The following is a 23,903-nucleotide window of genomic DNA, read 5'->3' as shown; positions in this document are numbered from 1 at the left end:
AACGGCATAGATCTACTGACGTCACATATGAAGTCACACAGATCATATGTTCACCGGCAAGATGGCGCTCAACAGGGCATACAGCACCTCAGCTCTACTCTCCACCCTTAATAATGGTGTGTATATGTAGTTTACCTCAGTGGTTAATGGTAATATTGTAAATGACATCTTGCTCTACCTCACTGGGGCAAAAAGTCAGGGATAAATGAGCTCAGTTTGGGAATTTTTGCCCCTTAGTTATCTGCAGTTTTGTCTAGTTAATGTATATGTTATCAGAGGAGGTTAATGTGACAATTTATTATATTTTGATGATAATGTTATGAAAAATCAGTTTATTGTCAATATTTAGTATATGTTTAGGTAATTTAATCAAGTTTTCAAGACTGTGATAAGTTTGTCATTTTTACCAGACTTTATCCTCGTCACCACATATATACAGATGGTTATTTTACAACCATTATACAGCTAAACTTTTGGGTCTTAAAGTTTCTATGTTAACATGATGTATGACTCTGTATTCTGACTTTGACTCAAGCCCAGGGAGGAAAGAAGGGTAATACCTTAAGAGAGTGGACTGCCCATAACACTGTGTGCAAATTTCTCCATAGAAAATAAACTTTTTTTACCTTGAGAAAGTGACAAAAATGCTGGAGGAATAGGTTTTGTGTAATTTCACTTCGTAATATTTCACATTTTCCATCTAGAGGAGCTGTCTGTCTACAAGGATTCTAAACCAGTATAGAACCTACTAGAACCTGACCTAACATAACCATAGGTTAGGTATGTTAGGTCAGGTTTTATTAGGTTCTATGCATTGTCGTTTTCATTTTTGTGTTAAATATTATATTTGTGTGTAGAAAAAAGTTCAACCAATTCGGAAAATTCCTTCTGGTGGTCACCCTCTTGTACACCTTTACCGGAAACTGGAGTCTGGGAAACCTGAAGTGAGGGTCACACTGGCTAACCCCTTTTTAATATGTATCCAGGCTCGGGTCCAAACCCTTAACGGTCTTGTTATATTAGTGCATCGTTCTATCTAACCTAACTAATCGAGCTCCCCTGGACCCCCCCCTGATTATGTTAGGTTAGGTTTGGTTAGTTTTTGGTAATTTTCTATGTTTTTTCCCACATTTCTAATACCCAATATATGTCAAAACCATTATCTCGCAAAACACATTCTTTGTTTGTATGTTTCTAGTGGTAAGAAATTTCTTTATCTTCTATGAAGAAATTTCTTCAGGTAGCTGCCACTTAAGTGTTATCATAAAATTTAATTTTTAAGCCACTTAGAAACTTAATGAACAAAATTTTTTTGCTAAAAAAAATGAAAAAGTGTAAAGACTTAATGTAGTGGTCTTTAGTGAAGGAACTGTTTGAATAACTAGAAATTGATAGATACTGTATGGTTATGTAGTATAGTTTATCAGTAATGAATAAACACATCACAAATATTATGTTGTTGATATTTGTTTGGTTGTGGGTTAGGTGAGATATTTTAGACTAATACTAGGAAGAGTTGACAGAATTGGATGAAACTGTGGAAATGTTAATTACAATTATTAATTATATAAATGGAAATGAGAATCCATTCAGTGTCATTAGAGGGGTAAGTTAGGTAGGTTAATATTGGTTAGGTCAAGTTCTAATAGATTCTGTTCATTTGAACTACAAATTAAGCCTAGAGCTGTTTGTAACAAGGCAGCTGATTGGCTGACAGGAAGACCTGCAAAGGGTTACTCAACTGAGCTATAGTATTTCATTTATCTGACCTATATTCTAGAATGTTAAGGAATAATAACTATTCAATGCTGATCTCTGATAATTTCCACACTTAGGGAAGTAAAAATTAACACTAGCATGTGAAGCACACTGGGAACATATTGTGAAGAGTACAAGAAAAAGATAGCAAACTTTGAGAGACATTCCCGTCCTTTTCGGCAACCACGCTCCACAAGGGAGGGTGAAGGCTTTATGATCACTGGTCAGTACAGTATTCAGTCACTGCCTCGAAGAACACTGTTGTGATGCCACTTGTTCCTTTTTGATTCTCAAGGTTAATTTTAAAGTTACTGTATATACATTCATAAGTTTTATTTATTTTTATTTTTTTAGCCAGAATAGTTATGCAAGTACATTACCACCATTCTTACTGGTGTACAATGAAAGACAAAATTCGTGTCTTGAAATTTGATGAAAACACGTGCCGAAAGGGAGCGCTCTGCCTTGTGGTAGGCGAGGCTCTCATAATGTTTCACGATTCATGTTTAATCTTCGGCCAAAACCGCTACACGACTTTTGTCTCTGAGTGTACCTTGCTCTTCCTCTCCATCATCTTGACTCGTTAATAATTACCACGTTGAATTAAATGTTTGTTTTTCCCGTAGTTCAGTACAGTCTATTAATAGACATCTTCATTTAGTTGGCCACTGCTGCCAGTGTTCAGAATAGTGTTGCCAAATCTCAGGTATTAATTGTGGACCATGACATCCAACATATTTAATGGTCTTGCAAGAATAGTTATACTGTACTTACTTTTTTATGAGTGAAAAGTTAATGTTGACTTATTTTATTGATACTTCGATGCTCTTCTTAACAACATCTAGGAAATGTGATGCTTAAGAAACTGCCTTTGCTGTTGTTGTCACCTACTGTACACCCTGCTTGATAACCACATGCTAATGTTGCCTCCCCAAGTTGCCAGAGATCAACACAGAAAAGTTAGAGACTGTAGATACAGCACGAAGCCTTCAGTACACAAGGAGACAGCATGGCCGGTACTGTACTGCACTTGGCCACATTCTCTTCCCAAAGTTGTAAGCTTAGATATCCATTTACAGTTGGGTGAACTGGGGGCGCCGGGGATCGAATCATCAACCCCTGGAACGGTAGGGGAGTGCTGTATCCACTCGACCCTGCATTCCTCTATCCCTTTAAATACAGTATCAGAATAAAGAAACGATGGATTAACTACTAAAGAACTGTAGAGTGTGACCCTTCACATGTCCATCCACCGGCCAATCAGCTGCCTTGCTGTAAACTGACCTTTAGGTTTTATTTGCAAAGTTCAAGTGAACATAGGATAATTCATTAAACAATTTAACTGAAATTATAAATTTATCTGTACTGTAGTAAGTTATAATCAGCTCGACATTTTTTGTGGTCCTAATTTTTTTAATTCCACATAGTGGGGACGCGGGCACTGGGGACGTCAGCACCACAACTGGCGGCGGCCAAGACGAAGGCATCGCTATCTAGGCCAGGGACGAAGAACATTGTGTTGGTGGATGGAGTACGCACCCCCTTCCTCATGTCTGGTACTCAGTACCAGAAGCTGATGCCTCACGACCTGGCCCGACACACACTCAAGTGAGTCCTAATACTTGTTAATGGTTTGTTTTTAATTTTACAGTATAAGGATTTACTGTTGAGAAACATACAGTCATTCACACATTAAATATTGTATCTAAAAGTTTGTGGTCATGTAGAAATCATCCATTGGATAGTTTATATTTTTTTTACTTTTTTAATTAGTGTACACCCACTAAAAAATTATTGTGCACCCGTGTCATATTGTATCACGCCGTAAGGGTGACAAATGCTTTTTTAGTGGGTATACAATACAGGTGTTGATAGTTATACTGTATGATGGTGTTAGGGACTTTTAAAAACCATTGTAAAATGATTGATTGTATGTCGAGAATAATAACTTTTTGGGAAGAAAAGGTTCTGTTCCCGAGACCATGAAGCAGCAGAGCGATTATGTATTTTTAAAGTCGTAATTTCGGGAAGATACTGTGCGACGTAATTACTTCTTTCTTTTTTTTCTTACACGCACACAATCTTTGATACAGAATGTGAAAAACAAAACAAAAATATTATAAAGTCAAAACATAAAGAGAATAAGTATTTGATAGATGCATAGGAGTTATCACACAGAGGGGTGGGACAGTGGAGTGAAGGTTCTCAGCTGTTGTCTGCCTTGTGTCCCGTGCGTACAGTAGTGACACGAATAGCAAAAGACAATGCAGTATTTTTTCTTTTGGTTATTTGTACAGTAAACCCTCGATAACTTGGCACACATGGGGCTCTGCCGAGTTGTCCCAAATTCCGACTTATCGAGGCACTTCCCCCCCCCTCCTACAAAAATACAACAATAAAAAAATATCGACCCATATACAGTATGTGTACTTGTAATTACTGAATTTAAAAAAGTAATACTTACAGCACTGCAGGCAAAGAATGAAGCATCATAGTAGGTGACACAGATGTATGGTAGGTGACACAGGCATGGTAGGTGATGCAGGTGGCCAGATATTTTTTAAATATCATATTCACCACTTATCAGCTTACTAGCCGTTTGGGCGATCTATCAAGTGTTAGTACAGGAAGAAACCTGGACCAGGAAACCTGTGATGTTTGGTAGTGAGAGTCACACTGGATAACACCCTTCTCACGCGTGTCCGATATGCCAAGATTTTCCCAGATAATTTTATATATCTCGGCAGTTCCCAAGTTATACTATAATACATTCCGAGACCATACCCATGCAGAGTTATATGAAGTGCCGAGTTATCGAGGGTTTACTGTATTATTTTTATTTATTCATCACATTTACTGGTACACACTAGTATATTATTTTAGGTACAGAGAATAGCTTCTTCCACATGCCAACCATCCTCTGGGTGACGTGACGGGTTCGACTGCTTAGCCTGGCAGTCACTGGGGGCGGGCAGAGCCTCCCACGCATCCCACATGGGTCACACTTGTTACACCATTCCAAGATTGCATCATTATAACTTAGAATATTGCGAGTTATTGCACATCACTTTCTCACACGAGTGACAATGCAGGAAAAGCATTTGGGTGGCCATTGGGTAGCGACCATCGTAAAACTGATCCTGGTCATCACACAGCATAATGTGGCGTTAATTTCTTAACATAGTAAAACTGATCGATCATGTATCAATCATTCATATAACGGTCAACACCTGTACCTGAAAGAGGGCGACTCCTCTAATATACGTAACCATGAATTTTGAGACAGTTGTTAGGTGAAAGTCTGTACAGTACTGTACTGTATATGTTTACTGTACTGTATGAGAAGTATGGCTACTATTATATATTTCTCTTGTACTGTTCTTGTATTGCTTGGCATTACTGTATAGCCTCTCGCAGTGTTAACAGTATGTGTGTGTTAGTTCACATAATTTTTGTGATGTTCTTTTCAGGGGTTTGGCATCTCGCATTGGACTGGATAAAAGTTGTGTGGACTATATATGTATGGGAACTGTGATTCAGGAGGTGAAGACTTCCAATGTTGCACGTGAGGCAGCCTTGGGGGCAGGCTTTTCTGACAAGACCCCAGCCCATACTGTCACTATGGCCTGCATCTCCTCCAACCAGGCTATCACCACTTGTGAGTACTGTACTGTAGTCATCCACACACCTGTATCATCTACTTACAAACTAGTTCTGTGTTTGTTAGTATTTTGTACAGTCTATTATATTATATACAGTACAGAAAATAGTTTTAAGTTCTATTCTTCTGACATCAAGTGTGTGTTTGTGCAGCTACTTTGTTGTGTTACTCGACACAGAAATGTAACATCCAAGGAAATGTGAGGTGTTAATATTGCTCTTCTCAGTATTGTGCTGTCTGCGCCGTGTAGACTCATTAGTGTTTTTGATGCTGAGGATGCATGCACAAAGTATTAAATATACATGTAATTGAAAACTTTTATGCTTCCCAATTATATTTATGACCTCCATCATTTACCTACGCCTTATGAAAAGCTCCCTAAACGCTGTGATAAGTAAATGCAATACAGGCGCTCCTCTGCTCACGAATGAGCTACTTTCCTGAGGCTCGCTCGTAAGCTCAGCTTTGGTCTTATAGACACCAAACATAATGTGAAAAGAAATAAAGGATGTAGAGTAGAGCTATACCTTACAGTACATCCTCAGTACCTGGCAAAATTTTTTCCTCTGATAATATATAGTATGTTGTATTTTCTTCCTATATAATCTAATGTTATGCAAATTAAACAACTGTGACACATGACCTCCCTCAACAATGATGATGTTCATAACTGTGAAAGTTCTTAAGTTGAACGATTAAGTAGAGGAGCACCTGTAAAGTACATTGACCAAATACTGTAGGGAGAACAAATTATAATATCTGTACACACAACAAAATGAACATTGGCATATATCATTGAGTGAGTCACAGATGTAATGGAGATAAAGATAAGATACAAGACAATCCACACTGAAATTATCAGTGTTTGACATTTATAACTACCAATTATGTTCCTTGTTCCTGCTTTCTTTTCCATCACTACATTTATGAACTAACATTATTCATATTTTACTCTTCAGTACTTGTGTCTTACAATACATAGTAATGTGTTACGTGAGTGTCTGTAAGAGTATTCATGCAAAATAACCAGCGAACATGTTGGTAATTTTGCCACGTAATGTGTAAGCCAGCCAGCTAAGCCTAACCTAACCTTATGGTTGAATAAGGTTAGGTTAGGTTAGGTTAGATTGGCTCATGTAGTTTGAAGGCAATTTTGTGCTTCTGCTCCTTATTTATAACCTTGGGAATGTTTGCTGTCATAACCTTATCTGTTATAATTCCTAACTTAATTCAATGATAAGGTTAGGTTGGACTGTTTGCAAGTTAATTTGCAAAATTACCAACATGCTTGCTGGTTATTTTGCAAAATAACCAATTTCACAAAAAAAGTAACCACTGTTACGACAAACTCAAATGGAAACAGACTTTACACACACACACACACACACACACACACACACACACACACACACACACACACACACACACACACACATTGGATTAGATTGATCCATTAGTTAGGAATAGTGAGGGTGTCGTTAGCTGCCCTTCTACTCATAGGTGTAATGTTAAATTAATAATCCCACAGGAAAAACATGTCAAATTAGCCCCCCCCCTTATAGATACTATATCTGGTATTCACACAGGTACAGTACAGTACATACTGTTATATTCTTTGTTAAGAAGCCTGTAAATAAGTGTTGTATTTATAAAACAAAAGACTTGACCAACAGGTGCAGGCATGATGCATGCTGGTGTATATGATGTCTGTATTGCTGGTGGGGTGGAGTTCATGTCAGATGTGCCCATTCGTCATTCACGCAAGATGCGGGAACTCCTGCTCAAGCTCAACAAGGCCAAAACAACAGGTTAGTAGTTTTATGCCGAGTTTATTTTTAATTTGATTTGCACTAGTTTCCATTTCTGACTGAGAGTTTACAGTGGTACTTTATATTCACTTGTATTTAGTCAATGGATTAATTAAATTTTGGTGTGAAATAGTCTTTGGTGTTAGTGCATATTTGGTTAGGAGGTTGTTCCATTACCAGTGGTTCCCATTCCCTTTGTTGTGGACTCTGGTGAGATACAGAAGAGAATTTGCCGCATCATGTAACTTAAACAAAAGCCTTAAAAACCGTAATAATTTTTTAATCTTAATTAGATGAAACTGGATATTTCAGGTGCTCGGTTGAGTCTTCTTTCCCAGCTGTCAATGAAGCACCTGATGCCAGATCTTCCTGCCGTAGCCGAGTTCTCCACCAATGAAACCATGGGCCACTCTGCAGACCGTCTTGCTGCTGCTTTTAAGGTTCTCTCTGCTTTTGGTGTTCCCTAATGCAACAATTTTGTAATTTTTGTATTATTTGTTCACACCCAAATTTATATCGGTCATCTCTCAAAGTTACTATACTGTATTTGTTCATGCTTTACAGATGGTAGATACTGTACAGTAGTATTATTTCATCATTGTTGAGTTGGTTAAAGTTGTCATTACAAACCAAACACTTGTAATACTCTTGACCTCCAGTTGTTGTTGTAGCAATATCTACCGTGGCACCTCTTGACCTCCAGTTGTTGTTGTAGCAATATTTACCATGGCACCTCTTGACCTCCAGTTGTTGTTGTAGCAATATCTACCATGGCACCTCTTGACCTCCAGTTGTTGTTGTAGCAATATCTACCATGGCACCTCTTGACCTCCAGTTGTTGTTGTAGCAATATTTACCATGGCACCTCTTGACCTCATTCATAAAACTGAACAAGTGTCTTCCTTGTTTTCTTGTAACTTATTATTTTACGCTAAATATTCCTCGCTGCTGTCTACTGTGCCCACATTTTGGTCTCCAATGATATTTGACCATTATACATTCTTGCTGCATCTTTTCCTTATGTTATTACTTTTCTGATTCCCAAGATGCTTTACATGATCTTCATTGATTTTGGAAGGGAAGTTACTTTTAATTTTATAGTGCACTGACAAGTCTGGAATGTTAATTTTTCCTTCTCTTTAAAAGGTTCAAGAGATGTAGTTATGGTGTTTTTTTGTCTGTACTGTACATTATGTCTATTGACAAATATATGCTGAAGTTTTGAGCACCAATGAACAATTTTATTGCATCAATACATTGTCATTTGGAAGAGGAAATTCCCTACTGATTTTGAGGTTATTCAGTCAGAGGTCAAGGTCATTTAGATTTTTAGCTTGAGCTTTATTTGTTGTGTACCAATGAAGGTCGTACAATATTTTACCCCCTATGGAGAGAGCTTTGCTGTGGCGGGACACTATTGTACTGTACTGTGGTGGAACATGTCTAAAATCACCAATAAGGGAAGGAAGGTGTGTGCATACGTTTGCTTTTGATTCCAGTCACCCAGCAGGAAACCACTTGAAATATAAGGAAATAAAAAGTGAACAAATCTTGGCATGAGGATTGTCTTTATGATGGTTGGTCCAGTGAGGCTGTCCATTTGGAAAATGTGGTGATAGGTTCGCTGTTTGTCCATCTGGTAACAAAATGGTGTCCATATCTTATAATGAATCTGTAGTCACTGATGTGCATGTTACTGCATAGTTTCCTCACTCCATAAGGTGATAATAGTTGTTGTTGAGTTTGGGGTCACAAGTCAAGGTTATTAAAATTGAATTTATAATTATAGTTTGTGAACTGTTGCCCATCATCGAATATAATATATAGAATAAGGGGAATTTTGTCCATTTGGGAAAGAAAGTTCATAGTAGTTTTAAGGTGAAAGGACTGGGTCATTATTGCTAAAACTGGAATTATGTACCAAACTATTATTCAAATTTCCATGTATCAGTGAGCACAGGTATTGTGTCTCTAGAGAGAAGGAAGGTCCTTGTGTGTGCTGCTGTACAGGATGGTACACAGCTGCTATCAATATGTGGGTAACTGGGTGAGTGTTTGAGGTGACTGACTTTTCAGGAGATGGTGGAAGGTTCTTAACAATTGGGGTCTCTTGTGTCAAAGGTCAAGGTCACCAATCATTTTTGGCTTACAACTTTTGAATTTAGGGGTGAAGTGGTCCGTGTTTGTCACTTGTCTATATGTAGTACTGTAGTGTTTTGTGTTGAGATTTTTTTTCTACATTTGTTGGTTTGTATAATGATAATCATTTTGTAAGTTATTCTAACATTAAACTATAGAAATGTTCATTCTAAGTAATCCATTTGTGGTGATTTTAACCATATACATACAGGTATCCCGAGAAGAGCAGGACGAGTTTGCAGTGCGCTCCCACACTCTGGCTCACAAAGCCCAAGAGGCTGGCCACCTGTCAGACCTGGTGATTTTCAAGGTCCCTGGTGTAGATCAGGTTGTGGAAAAGGACAACGGCATCCGCGTCTCTACCCCGGAACAGATGGCCAAGCTCAGACCTGCCTTCGTAAAGCCACATGGCACCATTACTGCAGCAAACGCTTCCTTCTTGGTGAGCAATATAAAAACAAATGTATTTTTAAGTGTTGTAAACTACATTATGTTGACAAGACTCCAACATCTTTTGTCCTTTGCCTGTCATTGATTATTTACTTCTTGTTTATTCTGTATCTAATGCTATGATCCCTCCATGATATTGGGGATTGTTCAAGTTCTACTTGGCTCCTGACGGCTTAAAGAAACACAGTCTTCACAAATGCAGTTTACTGGGAGAGGTCTGTAGAGTGGTGCAGCAGGAGACAATCTGTCTCACAGGGTAATACACATGATCATGAAACCTCATGCTATGTCTTATAACTACTCAGACATCCAACTTCATTCACACCACTGTGACAGCACTCGTGCACATGCCACTCACGCCACTAGAGGACAGCACTCGTGCACACGCCACTCACTCCACTATGTGACAGCACTCGTGCACACGCTACTCATGCCACTAGAGGACAGCACTCGTGCACATGCCACTAGAGGACAGCACTCGTGCACACGCCACTCACACCACTATGTGATAGCACTCGTGCACACGCCACTCATGCCACTAGAGGACAGCACTCGTGCACACGCCACACAGTGGTTCACTCGTTCGCATTACATAAACACCACACAGGGATGACTACTACAGGTATCCCTCATTTAACGATGGGATTGTGTTCCTGAAAAACCTATTGTTAAGCGAAATATTGCAAAAAAGAGAGAGAACAGCAGAGCATGGACGGTAAAGTACAGTACTGTACTGTACTCTACTGTACTGTACTGTACTGTACTGTACTCGACTCTACTCTACTCTATTGACTGATAATAAGAATAAACAAGTTCATTATAAACAGTTGTAAAATTAAATGATTGATTAACAACACGAAACTTTTATATAAATGATGTGGTTCAGAGTTAAATGACTTAATGGGAAAAAGGCGAGTCTATTTCAAACAAATTTTAAGGAACAAAAATTGCTATGAAAATCATTAAAGTTAATACATAGCATATCATAAATACAATAGCACACATTTGATGTAAAAAAATAGTTACTTCAACACAGTTTAGCCTGGCAGTCACCCAACTGACTCTCAATTGAGACCTGTGGCTGCTGCCTCGCCACACTGTGTTGTGTGTATGCCATGACATCACATGAGGGGAGGGAGCACTGCTGGGTGATGCAGTTACAGTCCACTGCCTGTGCACATACGTTCACCTCCCACACATACACAGCCATGTTCATTTTTCTTATTTCATACGGTAGTTTTATGTTATATTTTCTATATTTCCAAGCCACATTACAGAATTGTAATGATTTTTCACAACTTTTATAGTTTCATTATACAGTATGTAACAATGGCAACATGCCATCTCACAGGCCACATCATCCCTAGTTTTTTCCCCTGCACAGTGAGTCAAGCTTTTGCTAAGCCAAATAATTTTTTCACCCGCTAAGCAAGGGATACCTATACCAATTTATTAAAATTGTGACAGCCTACCCTCAAGTCTACTCCGTACTTTGGTATCATTAAAGCACGGAGTAGACTTGAGAGTAGACTCACATTTTTCATAAATTTTTTCCGATTATGTGTGAGAGAATTTTCCCATTATTATTTATTTGTACAGTGATCCCTCGGTTAACGAACGCCTCATTTAATGAAATTTCGGTTAACGAATTCCTTACGAATTTTTCCCAACATAATTTCGCCTGTTTTTGCCTGCTCACTAGTTGTAGTATTAGTCCGCCAATACAGTAATTGGTTTTAGGGCTTAAATTCGTTACCATTTGAGTAAATATCAAGAAGGTTGTACTATTCAATAATTTTCCAAGTCTTATTTTAAAGTTTTTAGTCATTTTAACAATTATTTAACATAATTAAAGTATAGGGAACTAGTTTTTAGCGCACCAAACAGCCACTTGACTCGCCCAAAATGGCGTCAGTGTGTGTCCCTGCTCAGTGGAGGAAGCATCTTGCTTGAGACTCTCTTGAACATAAACTATTTTTACGTTTTTACAGTACAGTATAGTCTGCATTTATGCGGTCAATTGAACCTGTGGAGGTCCGCGTAAAACGAGAAACGCGTAAACGAAATAACAGAACAAATGGGATTAATTGAAATAGTGACTGGACCGACTCTCAAACTCCACTTTTTCCGACACAATACGTACGTTGTAGTAAAAATAACATCTTAATTTTATGATGGTATGCACTATGCACACAATTAATATTTAAGAGAAATATCAATAATGTTAGGTTTTTTAACACTTACGTTAGTAGAAAAGATGGCTGGGCACACTGGGATGGGGGGTTGGTTCCGAGGAAGAGGGCAGATTATTGGCCCTCACCTGTATCACTGTCCATATCCTCACTATCACTGACCTGGGCCGGCTGTGGTGGGTGGCGGGTGAAGAACTCGGTAATGTTTTGATGACTGGGCGACCTTGTGCGCACCCTGCCCGCGCCGCTTCCCGCGTAATTAAAACATTTCATTCTGGCAAAGCTCCGCGTAAATGATCAAACACGTAAACAAAAACCGCATAATTCCAGACTATTGTATAATTGTACAATTATTGGTCATTTTGAAATATATTTTACATATTGACAATATATAATGCAGTGCAGTGTTGATTTAAAGAAAATAATCTTGAATTACACCAAGAGAACTAAAATTTTATGGGTGAAATGGTGCCATGGGTGACTTCTCTTCCACCCCAATGCCTTCTCTACTCCCTTCTCCTCCACCCCTATTCTAATTCCCATCATCATCATCAACCAGGAGCCTTCTACATGCACACCTCAAAGTAAGTGTACTTTACTGCATTTATTTTTAGTTTGTATGTAATTTTCGGTGAGCTGGAACCAATTACCCAAAATCCCATTGATACAATAGTTTCGGTTAACGAAATTTTCGGTTAACGAACGACCTTCTGGAATGAATTGTGTTCGTTAACCGAGGGACCACTGTATGTGTTTTGTATGTGTCTATACACACACACACATATATAGAATACATGTAAAAGAAATAATTGTCCTAGGGGCAAACACATAAAGGAAATAAACATTTAATTGTACACAAGTAAAAATGTAACACCCCCACCCCCTCCCCTGGTCAGCAAATGTTATTTACGGATTTGCTGATTTGCGGCCATTTTGAGCACCTAACCACCACGAATTTGAAGGACATGGATGCTGTACACCTCTAAGAGCCATGATCAGTTCATAAGGGGTCCCCAAATAATGAACGAGGCTAAACTTGAAATTTACAATACCAGGGTATTTTATTTACCAGATTTATTTTTTACTTCCATTTACTGTGTTTTGTCATTCTAATTCTTTTTTTCTTAAATTAAGTGATTTTAGATGTATGCTGTAAGTACGGCATGCACATAGTTCCTCAGGAACAGAACCTGTTGGTAAACCAGGAACCTCCTGTATTTCCAATATTATAAACCCATAGAATTTGCTTGGAGTAATTACTGTACTTTATGCTGAATATGTCTTTTTTGCTTCAGACTGATGGTGCATCTGCTTGTCTTATGTGTACAGAAGAAAAAGCCAAGGAGATGGGATGGAAGCCCAAAGCTTACATCCGTGACTTTACCTACGTTTCTCAGGACCCCAAAGATCAGCTGTTGTTGGGACCAACATATGCTACCCCGGTGGTAGGTGATTTAAGTGGCTAGTTGAGATATCTTGGTGCAGTAGTCTCTTAATTTCTGTCTTAAATATATGGACTGTGCCTTTAGTGATAATGGTGGGTTGAGGGTTCAAATGTGTTGAGAACTTGAGGTGCAAGATGTTGGAAGTACTGGATTGTACCAGCAAGGTAGGGAAGCAAAATATGAAGAATGGTTTAAGATGGTATTTGGAATACAGCTCACTCTTATGTGAAATTTGGGTTTAATTTTTGAGTTTTTACATAAAATGTACAGTTGGGGAGTTTTACGACTGGTACTGTCAGCGTTGTCAATCCACCCTCTCCATGAGGTCACTTATACTGGGCTATTATTCCTAGGAGAGGCCAGTCTGAGTGAACTTGGTATAAACTAAGTTGAGAGCAACTGGCTCCCATGTCCCTAAATCTTCATATTTTGTGGCCAGGAACTGAAGATCAAGAGTCACATAATTCACGATCCACCTGTTGTTGAAGTTTGTAATTTTGGCTAAGCTCTGTATTAAGTTGAGAGTGTACTCCAGCTGCTGAAAATAAAATAATTTGTTTTAATCTTTTTTCTCAGGTTCTAGGAAAGGCTGGCCTAAAGAATTCAGACATTGATGTTTGGGAGATCCATGAGGCATTTGCAGGTCAGATGCTTTCCAACTTGAAGGCCATGGATTCTGATTGGTTTGCCAAGACTTACCAGGGACTCTCGGAGAAAGTCGGTGCTCCGGATGTGGATAAACTCAATTTGTGGGGAGGTTCATTATCCATTGGTCATCCATTTGGTGCTACAGGTAATTTTGACATAAATTTATTCTGATTTACATATATACTCTCATACAAGTCAACTTCTGAAGCTTCAAAAATTCCCACAAAAACTATGGGTCAACTTATGTTCCTAGAGATGGACTCCTAAATTATCTCCTGTTGTGGTAATTAGTGTTAAACAAATCCCAAAAGGCCATTGAAAGCCATTTAAAATATGATAGAGGCATTGGCAGGACAAGACAGGACACCAGCTTCCTTCGTCACGTGTTATGATGAGGAAAGTGTCACTCAATCCAATTAACATTCTGTCAAAAGTAAGAATTAACTTGAAAATTAAATTTCCTTTACAGTACAGTATTATAAATGAGGGCAGTGCACTTGGTCCAATGATGGTGAAGTGACAACAGACCTTTCATCCTCTCCACAGATTATGTCAAAAAAGGTCCAGAATATTTTATGGCTTATCATCAAAGTCAGAGTTTTGGAACAATTTGCCTTCATTTTATTTTTCTTATTAGAAAAAAGTCAATTTGGAGGAAATTTGGGGAACTTCCAGATGTCACCGACCCCTCCCTTCCCCAGTCTAGATCTGCCCTTGCTTACTTGGCAAGAAACACTGCTTCACTGCCACAACCACTATCCAACACTTTACATATTTGAGCTGAATTCACTTACTGTGTACAGTATGTATGTAGCTGAAATATTATATATTTTTGGACATTGTATTGTAATTGTAGGGATGAAGTTTGATTACCTAATGATAAGTTTGGTTGTACAGGTTGGGTATCCCTTCTCCAAAATGCTTGGGGCCTTAAGGGTCTCGGATTTGAGATATTTTCGGATTTATGAATATCTATACAGTACGTATCTTGTAAACAGAACCTGTACAGTATAATGGGGTAGCTCACCCAGCAGGGTTAGCCCAAGTCTATGCACAAAATTCATTTATGTTTCATTTGCAGCATACTGATACATATTCTGCAGGTGGTTTTGTGAAATATAATTTAATCATTTTGGGTATAAAATATATGATAAGATGTACACTATAGACCCAGAAAGGTAAGCAATCACTACAGTCTGTTTGGCATCACCATGGCGCCTGACTCCGAGGTGCTCAGCTGCCCGTGTCTTACCTTTATTAATTACACATATATACTTACTCTAGTAAATATTATGATATATGTCATATTTAGTTTATTATCTACTATAAATATAATGAAATAAACTTTAGGATTTCAGAGCCTTTCGGATAAGGGAAACCCAACCTGTATTGTCATGTGAAAAATAAATGAGTGTGTGCTCATGTTAGTGCCACATTATGTCTTAGATGTGAGAGACTTGACTATTAGGTGTACATTGTAAACATACAGTACATTGAACTGCTCATGCCATGTAACAGTACAGTACAGAGTTTTGGCTCAACATGTATTATAGTTGTGGTACTGTACTTTTGTATTTACTATTTTATTTGTGTAGTAAGAAAATAGTATTAAAAAAAGAGATGCATCAAGTAATGTAGCTGTAGGAGTATTGGTGTAGAATCTTGTATCCACAGTATGATCATATAGGTTAATTACCGTATTTGGCCACAACTTGTTTAAAGTGAGTGACATTAATACTGGCAGTACAGTACAGTGCAGTGCAGTACAGTACAGTGCAGTGTAGTACAGTAGTGCAGTGTAGTACAGTGCAGTACAGTGCAGTGTGGTGCAGTGTAGTGCAGAACAGTACAATGCAGTGTAGTACAGTGCAGTGCTGTATAATAGATTGATCCCACTGAAGGGTTATTCTTATTAGACATTTAGTGTAATGGTTCATTAATGTGGACATAGATGAAGATGAATTTTCCCATTATTCATTTGCAGGTGTGCGTCTGATGATGCACTCGGCCAACCGGCTCATTAAAGAAGATGGCCAGTACGCTTGCATCTCTGCCTGTGCTGCTGGTGGTCAGGTAGAGTACAGCATTGTGATGATTTTTGCCACAACTTTTATGGTTTCAGCATCTGTAACAATGGCAACAGGCCACATCATCCCCAGATCTTCCCCTTCCCAGTGAGTCAGACCATCGCTAAACTGACTTAACGTTTGGCGGGAAGAGTCGTCAAAACATTTTTATCACAAAAATTAATTAACACCAAACGAGGGATACCTGGAGATGGTGTGCTCCCGAGGTAATGAATAACTTAATAAGAATGAGAGATACTGTACAGTATCTTAGTAAATGTAAACACAGGATAAAGCAGGCCAGAATACAAATCCTGTCCTGCAGGTAGTTGATATTAAAGGATAAGAAATATACAGGCAGTCCCTGAATTACCAATGGGTTATGTTCTGGGACCCTGTTTGGAAGTCAGAACACTGTTAATTCCATAGGTTAGGTTAAAACACAACTCTGCCCATACAAAACAATAATAATATCCCATACATTATAAATAATGTATATAAAGTGATGTTAAACAATGTAAAGTAAGAAATATAAAAACCTCTACTTTAACACCTGGGAAATTTATAATTATTGGGGAATTAGGTGCAGCAAGTTCACTTTGGGGGTAGGGGAGGCAACCCGGACACAGGTCGTGGAACTGCAACGTGGCCTGTAATGCCATGTTAGGTTAGAGAGCACAAAACACAAGAAGGTAACTTCTCCAATAGTTCCTTTCTTATTTGTGACGTTAACTTTACTGTCTTTACCCCTCCATGAACTTTTCTCCAATATAATAAAAATTAAAGATATCCCTCCAAATCCCAGTTTATTCTTTAATGAAACAATTTGTAATTTAATTTAATTTTGTTCAAAATTTGCAGTTTGTGTCGAATATTCATAATTGTTTGAACATTGAATAACATTGAGAACATATATTGTTCTCCCTCTCATGTTAAAATTATCCATCCATACTTATGTAAGAGACTTGTATGAAGCACGTTAATTACTGCAATGTATAGTACAGTATTTGTCATCATGTTCAGAGTTATATTTTTATAGTCTATATACATAAGGATAAAGGTTGGTTCTCAGTGTGCTAAAAAGTGAATTGTGATGTTATAGATAAAAATACTGTACTGTACTGCACAGTTTGAGACAGAAGAATGAGAGGCCCCATTGTTTTTTTATTTTGTACCTTTCCTCCATGATCTAAGGAGTTTAGGTGGCACTTATCAAACATTCTTGGTCTTCATGCAACTGCTGAACTTGCAATTGCCTGGGTGGACTAATCCCTGTAAAAAAAAGAAAAATGTGTGGTGAATAACTGAGGTCATATTTGACTGTGCTGTACTGAGTGTTCACCCTGCTGTTCACCTTCCAATGGCAATTAAGCTTATACAAATTTAGATAACCAAATGGTCCATTTTTTTTATATATTTAAATAAAAGATTCATTGATATTCACCCTCCCCATTTTTTTAAGTCTTTATATTAATTTTTGTTATTTTAAGGTAAAATAATAAAATTTTAAGTCTCAGGGCAAGTGTTTGGTTGAAGGACGTAGTGAAAGGTTGAATAGATACCCCGCCTGCTGATTCATCTTGTCCTATGGCACACTACCCGCCTGCTGATTCATCTTGTCCTATGGCACACTACCCCGCCTGCTGATTCATCTTGTCCTATGGCACACTACCCCGCCTGCTGATTCATCTTGTCCTATGGCACACTACCCCGCCTGCTGATTCATCTTGTCCTATGGCACACTACCCCGCCTGCTGATTCATCTTGTCCTATGGCACACTACCCCGCCTGCTTTTTGTTTTAAAATACTGCTACATAATCAATGTTCTGTTTACAGGGTGTTGGCATGATCGTTGAACGGTATCCAGGTGCAACTGTCTAGGCTACCAAGGTGATGTCTGGACCAGGTGCAACAGTTCACTGTCTTCAAATATTTTCAATGAAATTCATGGAGGAATTTTCTCTGTAATATGTAAATTTTAGTGCTCCATGTATTTCTACTTAGATATAAGAGACTGCAATTATCAATGCAATATTTTTAGTACTGTATGGTATAAGGCATTCCCAAATTTGCTAATTGTGTATGCAAAGGTTAATAATTTGTTTTATAGATATGTACTGTACTTTGTGTGTACAAGGTACTTCCATAAATGCTAAAAAACAAAAGCACTTTTATGTATCATAAAGTCATTATCATTAGTTTAAGCTTATTCATCAAGCCATGTAAGCAGAGCACATGGTGTTAAATATCTTAAATAACCACATTTAACTGGCCCATTAAATTGTTCATAAATACAGAAGACTGAAAACAACAGCAGCAGCACACCTGAAAACAGGATTACTCCATCATATAAAAGAAGTTTTATCACCTGAATAGTGGTAGTTTGAGTCTTACAAGTGTTCTGATCTACAAAAACGTCTATGTGGCTGCCAGAAAAAGTTTACACAGTTTTAACAGTTGTGGAAATTATTAATCGCTTGGAAGATAGAGTTGTCTTTTGAGAAAGTTGAGGCTCACCAGTGAACTAACAAACCTCTGTGTATGTTATCATTACCATCTCATAACCCATAAGAGACGGGTAAGTGTAGTACAGTTATTGTACTTACATTGGTAAACTTGGCTATTATAAATTATTTTCATTTCTGTTCCACCTTGTAAGTTAAGGGAATGCATATTGAAGAGATTGAGTTTATTGAAGAGAAAACTAATGAATAGTTATTACATCTTGTTAGCCAAAGGGCTTAGAAGCCATTTTGTGGTGTCAAATTTACACCAAATTGCTCATATAGATACAAAAGTATTTTATTCTTCAGTTGCTGTATTAGATATTACATTTTGCAAGAATAACCAAAGTTTTAATGAAATTGTATGCCAACTGTAGGTTTGTACAGTTGTAACACTTGACAGTATCTGGCATCAACTTGTGGTTCATAGTTGGTGATTGTTGCTTGTCACTGTAAATTATGTCAGAATTGTAGCAGGAATAACAATGTGAATAAGAAAAGTCTGATAACACTGTGAATAAGAAAAGTCTGCATAAACAAGTACAAAACATTCAGTGAATACAGCACCATATGTTCACTACACCACCCCACACCTCATGTTCACTGTACACCACCCTCCTACTCATGTTCACTGTACACCACCCTACACCTCATGTTCACTGTACACCACCCCACACCTCATGTTCACTGTCCACCACCCCACCTCATGTTCACTGTACACCACCCTACACCTCATGTTCACTGTACACCACCCTACACCTCATGTTCACTGTACACCACCCTCCTACTCATGTTCACTGTACACCACCCTACACCTCATGTTCACTGTACACCACCCTACACCTCATGTTCACTGTCCACCACCCTACACCTCATGTTCACTGTACACCATCCTACACCTCATGTTCACTGTACACCACCCTGTACCTCATGTTCACTGTACATCACTCTACACCAACACCTCGAGACTGGATGGGAAAATGTACAATATAAAGGTAAATAAAACGGAACTCTTGATCACAATGGACGAGTTGGCGGTTTTGGGCCAAAACGAGAAATACACTCTGCTACGTTTGTGGAGCAATACAGTATATGTAATTTGTAAAAAAAGTTTAAAGTTCTGCTATAATAGTGGAGATAAGTTTAATTCTCTAGAAACACGGCCTCCATTTGCAATGACTTAACTAGTTTCAAACTCATCGCTGCAGTTGGAGGTACTGTAGGAGAAAAGGGTGCCTCTTCACACCCAAATGCCACATTCAGGTAAGTTTAAGGGTGTTTTTTAATGGTCAAGTCATGGACATTTTGTAAGTGAAAAAAATGTGCCCCTGAAGAGCAGCTTCAAAGATAGGTTGGATGGGTATATGAGGAATAGGGGTTAGGTGTAAATGGGACTGACCAGTGGGCCGGCCTGCTGCAGTTTCCTCCATTCTTATGTTCTTTTGGATGTAAAAACTCCCATGTTTACATCAGCTCCGCTGTCATGTACTCTTACCTGGTAGACTTTCTGCTTTTTTTTCAGTGCATTTACAGAGTACAGTATATCAGTACAAGATGGAGATAATTCTACTTACTATTACTTTTATCCTCTTCGCCACTGATTGGCTCGTTAGCCACTTGGGCGACGGGTCACGTCTCTGATTACTTTTCCTTTTCGTTTATCCTCTTCACCAAAAGGTCGGCTTCGCTTAGCCTGGCGATCGGTCACGCCTTTGTCACGCACTCGTTGGCAATACCGGCATGCACTGCCCTGAATGTACCTGAACCCGCTGCAGTGTTGGTAAGTCTTGTCTTGAAAGAGCTCACTAACTTGGTGCTGTCACAACACTTGTAGATTGTTCCAATAGTTTACAACCCCACTCCAAAAAGTTTGCCCTCACAGTTTACTGGACTTATGCTTCTTAATCTTGAGCTGTGACCTCAGGGCGAGTACGCCAGCTCCAAGTAAGACGCTGACTGAGTAGTGCCCTTGAGATGCTTACGTATATCTCTATAAGGCTTGATTATAAGACGGCCCCCTAATTTCCATTTAATAGCTTTTGAGCTCTATTTGCTGTATAAGACCAGTACCCACAACAATGTATATATATATATATATATATATATATATATATATATATATATATGTATAATATATATCTTGATAAAATCACAGGAAAATGGAAACAAATGGGTACCTTGTCTTTAAAATATATATATATTGTGTGTGTGTATATATATATATATATATATATATATATATATATATACAATCAACACCTCAACCCGCCAGGATTCGAGACCCACTTTGACTCAGGCTGGAGGCGCCTAGCTGGACCACCAGGATAATAAAAGCAGTCCTAAACTCTGTTATATTCACAGCCTGTTCAACGAGCATGTGGCCGTGAACTCTAATGGGGACTTCACCGTGTATAAATATGGTACGATATATATATATATATATATATATATATATATATATATATATATATATATATTTATATTTATATTTATTTATTTATTATTTTTTATCTATGCAAAAATATAAATTTTAAATGAATTATTTGTAGTGTGGTCGACTTCCTACAAAAGACAGGCTGTAAATAGCCTCTTATCTCCTCTCCATCTGTTACCCTCTGTTCAGAGAGAAGGTCTTGAAATACTTTTTTTTGTTTATTTTCATTGTCTAATTTATCATGTTGTATCAAAGTAATATTACTAGTTTTAGGAAACAGGGAGATTCTACTGGGAGAGATATTGAGCATAATGTACATTATTGTCAATGGTGGACCTACTTCCATATGTCACATTGTGACCAAGTCTTAGGTTTGATTTATCTTTGGTTCATTTACACACAATTGCAGAGTTTCAATTGTTTTCTCTTCCTTTGACCACAACATACATACAATATAATGTTTCTTTGATCTTTTTTCATTTATTTATGGTTGGTTTAATTAAAATAACCAATTCACTTCAAGTATTGTCATTCTATCAACTGTTGCCTGGTGATGACAATGTAGCTACTTTCTACCCCGGTGATGACAGTGTAGCTCATATTCTACCGTGTGAAACAGTTAGCTACACATCCCTACCCCCCGGTGATGACAGTGTAGCTACACCTTCCCTACCCCGGTGATAACAGTGTAGCTACACCTTCCTACCCCAGTGAACAGTGTAGCTACACCTTCCTACCGTGATGACAGTGGCTACCTTCCTACCCCCAGTGATGACAGTGTAGCTACACCTTCTACCGGTGATAACAGTGTAGCTACACCTTCCTACCCGGTGATGAGGTGTAGCTACACCTTCTACCCCGGTGATAACAGTGTAGCTACACCTTCCTACCCCCGGTGATGACAGTGTAGCTACACCTTCCTACCCGTGATGACAGTGTAGCTACACCTTCCTACCCCGGTGATAACAGTGTAGCTACACCTTCCTACCCGGTGATGACGAACTGCACCTTCCTACCCCAGTGATGGTGTAGCTACACCTTACCGGTGATGACGAATGTATACCTTCCCTACCCCGGTGATAACAGTGTAGCTACACCCCTACGGTGATAACAGTATGGCTACACCGGTAACAGTGTAGCTACACCTTCTGGTGACGTGTGGCTACGCATTCCCCTACCCCGGTGATAACAGTTAGCTACCCTTCACCTCCGGTGATGACAGTGTAGCTACACCTTCCTACCCCGGTGATAACAGTGTAGCTACACCTTCTACCCCCGGTGATAACAGTGTAGCTACACATCCACCCCTCGGTGATGACAGTGTGGCTACACCGGTGATAACAGTACTAATCCTTCCTCCGGTGATAACAGTGTAGTACACCTTCCTCGGTAGCGATTAGCTACACCTTCCCTCGGTGACGTGTGCTACCCCGGTGATAACAGTAGTTACACCTTCCACTCCCCGGTGATGATACAGTATAGCTACACTTCCACCCCCGGTGATACTGAAAGTATAGCTACACCTTCCTACCCCCTGGAGATAACAGTGTAGCTACACCTTCCTACCCCCGGTGATGACAGGTAGCCACACCTTCCTACCCCTGAGAGATAACAGTGTAGCTGGCTAACTTCCTACCCCCGGCGGTGATAACAGAGTGCCACACCTTCCTACCCCCGGTGATAACAGTGTAGCTACACCTTCCTACCCCCGGTGATGACAGTGTAGCTACACCTTCCTACCCCCGGTGATAACAGTGTAGCTACACCTTCCTACCTCCGGTGATGACAGTGTAGCTACACCTTCCTACCCCCGGTGATAACAGTGTAGCTACACCTTCCTACCCCCGGTGATAACAGTGTAGCTACACCTTCCTACCTCCGGTGATGACAGTGTAGCTACACCTTCCTAACCCCGGTGATAACAGTGTAGCTACACCTTCCTACCCCCGGTGATAACAGTGTAGGTATACCTTCCTACCCCCGGTGATAACAGTGTAGCTACACCTTCCTACCCCCGGTGATAACAGTGTAGCTACACCTCTCACCCCTGTGATAACAGTGTAGCTACACCTTCCAACCTCGGGTGATAACAGTGTAGCTACACCTCCTACCCCCTGTGATGACAGTGAATACACCTTCCTAACCCCGAGAGCGACAGTGTAGCTACACCTTCTAGCCCCGGTGATAACAGCAGTAGCTACACCTTCCCTCACCCCCGGTGATGACAGTATACACACCCTTCCTAACCCCGGGGTGATAACAGTGTAGCTGGAAGACCTTCCACTCCCCCCGGTGATGACACAGTATAGCACACTTCCTAACCCCGGTGATAACAGTATAGCTACACCTTCCTACTCCCCCGGTGATAACAGTATAGCCACACCTTCCTACCCCTGGCAGATAACAGGAAGCACCTCTCACCCCCCGGTGATAACACAGTGTAGCTACACCTTCCTACCCCCTCAGGATAACAGTGTAGCTACACCTTCCTACCCCCCGGTGATAACACAGTGTAGCTGACATTCCTTCCTTACCTCAGATATGAATAGTGTAGCTACACCTTCCTACCCCCGGTGATGACAGTGTAGCTACACCTTCCTACCCCCGGTGATAACAGTGTAGCTACACCTTCCTACCCCCGGTGATAACAGTGTAGCTACACCTTCCTACCTCCGGTGATAACAGTGTAGCTACACCTTCCTACCTCCGTTGATAACAGTGTAGCTACACCTTCCTACCCCCGGTGATAACAGTATAGCTACACCTTCCTACCCCCGGTGATGACAGTGTAGCTACA

At 39.4% G+C, this 23,903-nt stretch overlaps 1 protein-coding gene across 1 annotated transcript; it reads left to right on the top strand.

Annotated features, from left to right (window-relative positions):
• LOC121871752 (trifunctional enzyme subunit beta, mitochondrial-like) lies at positions 1 to 18,794 on the top strand. The gene is made up of 10 exons (XM_042374180.1): positions 1 to 116; positions 3,186 to 3,366; positions 5,229 to 5,416; positions 7,093 to 7,227; positions 7,540 to 7,667; positions 9,578 to 9,808; positions 13,304 to 13,453; positions 14,030 to 14,246; positions 16,086 to 16,174; positions 18,005 to 18,794. The coding sequence occupies exons 1-10, from the start codon at positions 47 to 49 to the stop codon at positions 18,047 to 18,049; spliced, it is 1,434 nt and encodes a 477-aa protein (XP_042230114.1). The 5' UTR covers positions 1 to 46; the 3' UTR covers positions 18,050 to 18,794.
• The last annotated feature ends 5,109 nt before the right edge of the window (positions 18,795 to 23,903 follow it).

The sequence above is a fragment of the Homarus americanus genome, unplaced genomic scaffold, assembly GCF_018991925.1.
Source record: "Homarus americanus isolate GMGI-L3 unplaced genomic scaffold, GMGI_Hamer_2.0 scaffold39675, whole genome shotgun sequence".
NCBI classification, from domain to species: Eukaryota; Metazoa; Arthropoda; class Malacostraca; order Decapoda; family Nephropidae; genus Homarus; species Homarus americanus.
Note: the sequence above shows the minus strand (reverse complement) of the source record. Positions and strands in the feature narration are given on the sequence as shown.

Coding starts and splice junctions, on each gene's coding strand:
- LOC121871752 (XM_042374180.1), top strand. CDS start 47: ATGTTCACCGGCAAGATGGCGCTCAACAGGGCATACAGCACCTCAGCT. Junction 5,417..7,092: donor CAACCAGGCTATCACCACTT/GTGAGTACTGTA, acceptor CTTGACCAACAG/GTGCAGGCATGATGCATGCT. Junction 7,668..9,577: donor GTCTTGCTGCTGCTTTTAAG/GTTCTCTCTGCT, acceptor ATATACATACAG/GTATCCCGAGAAGAGCAGGA.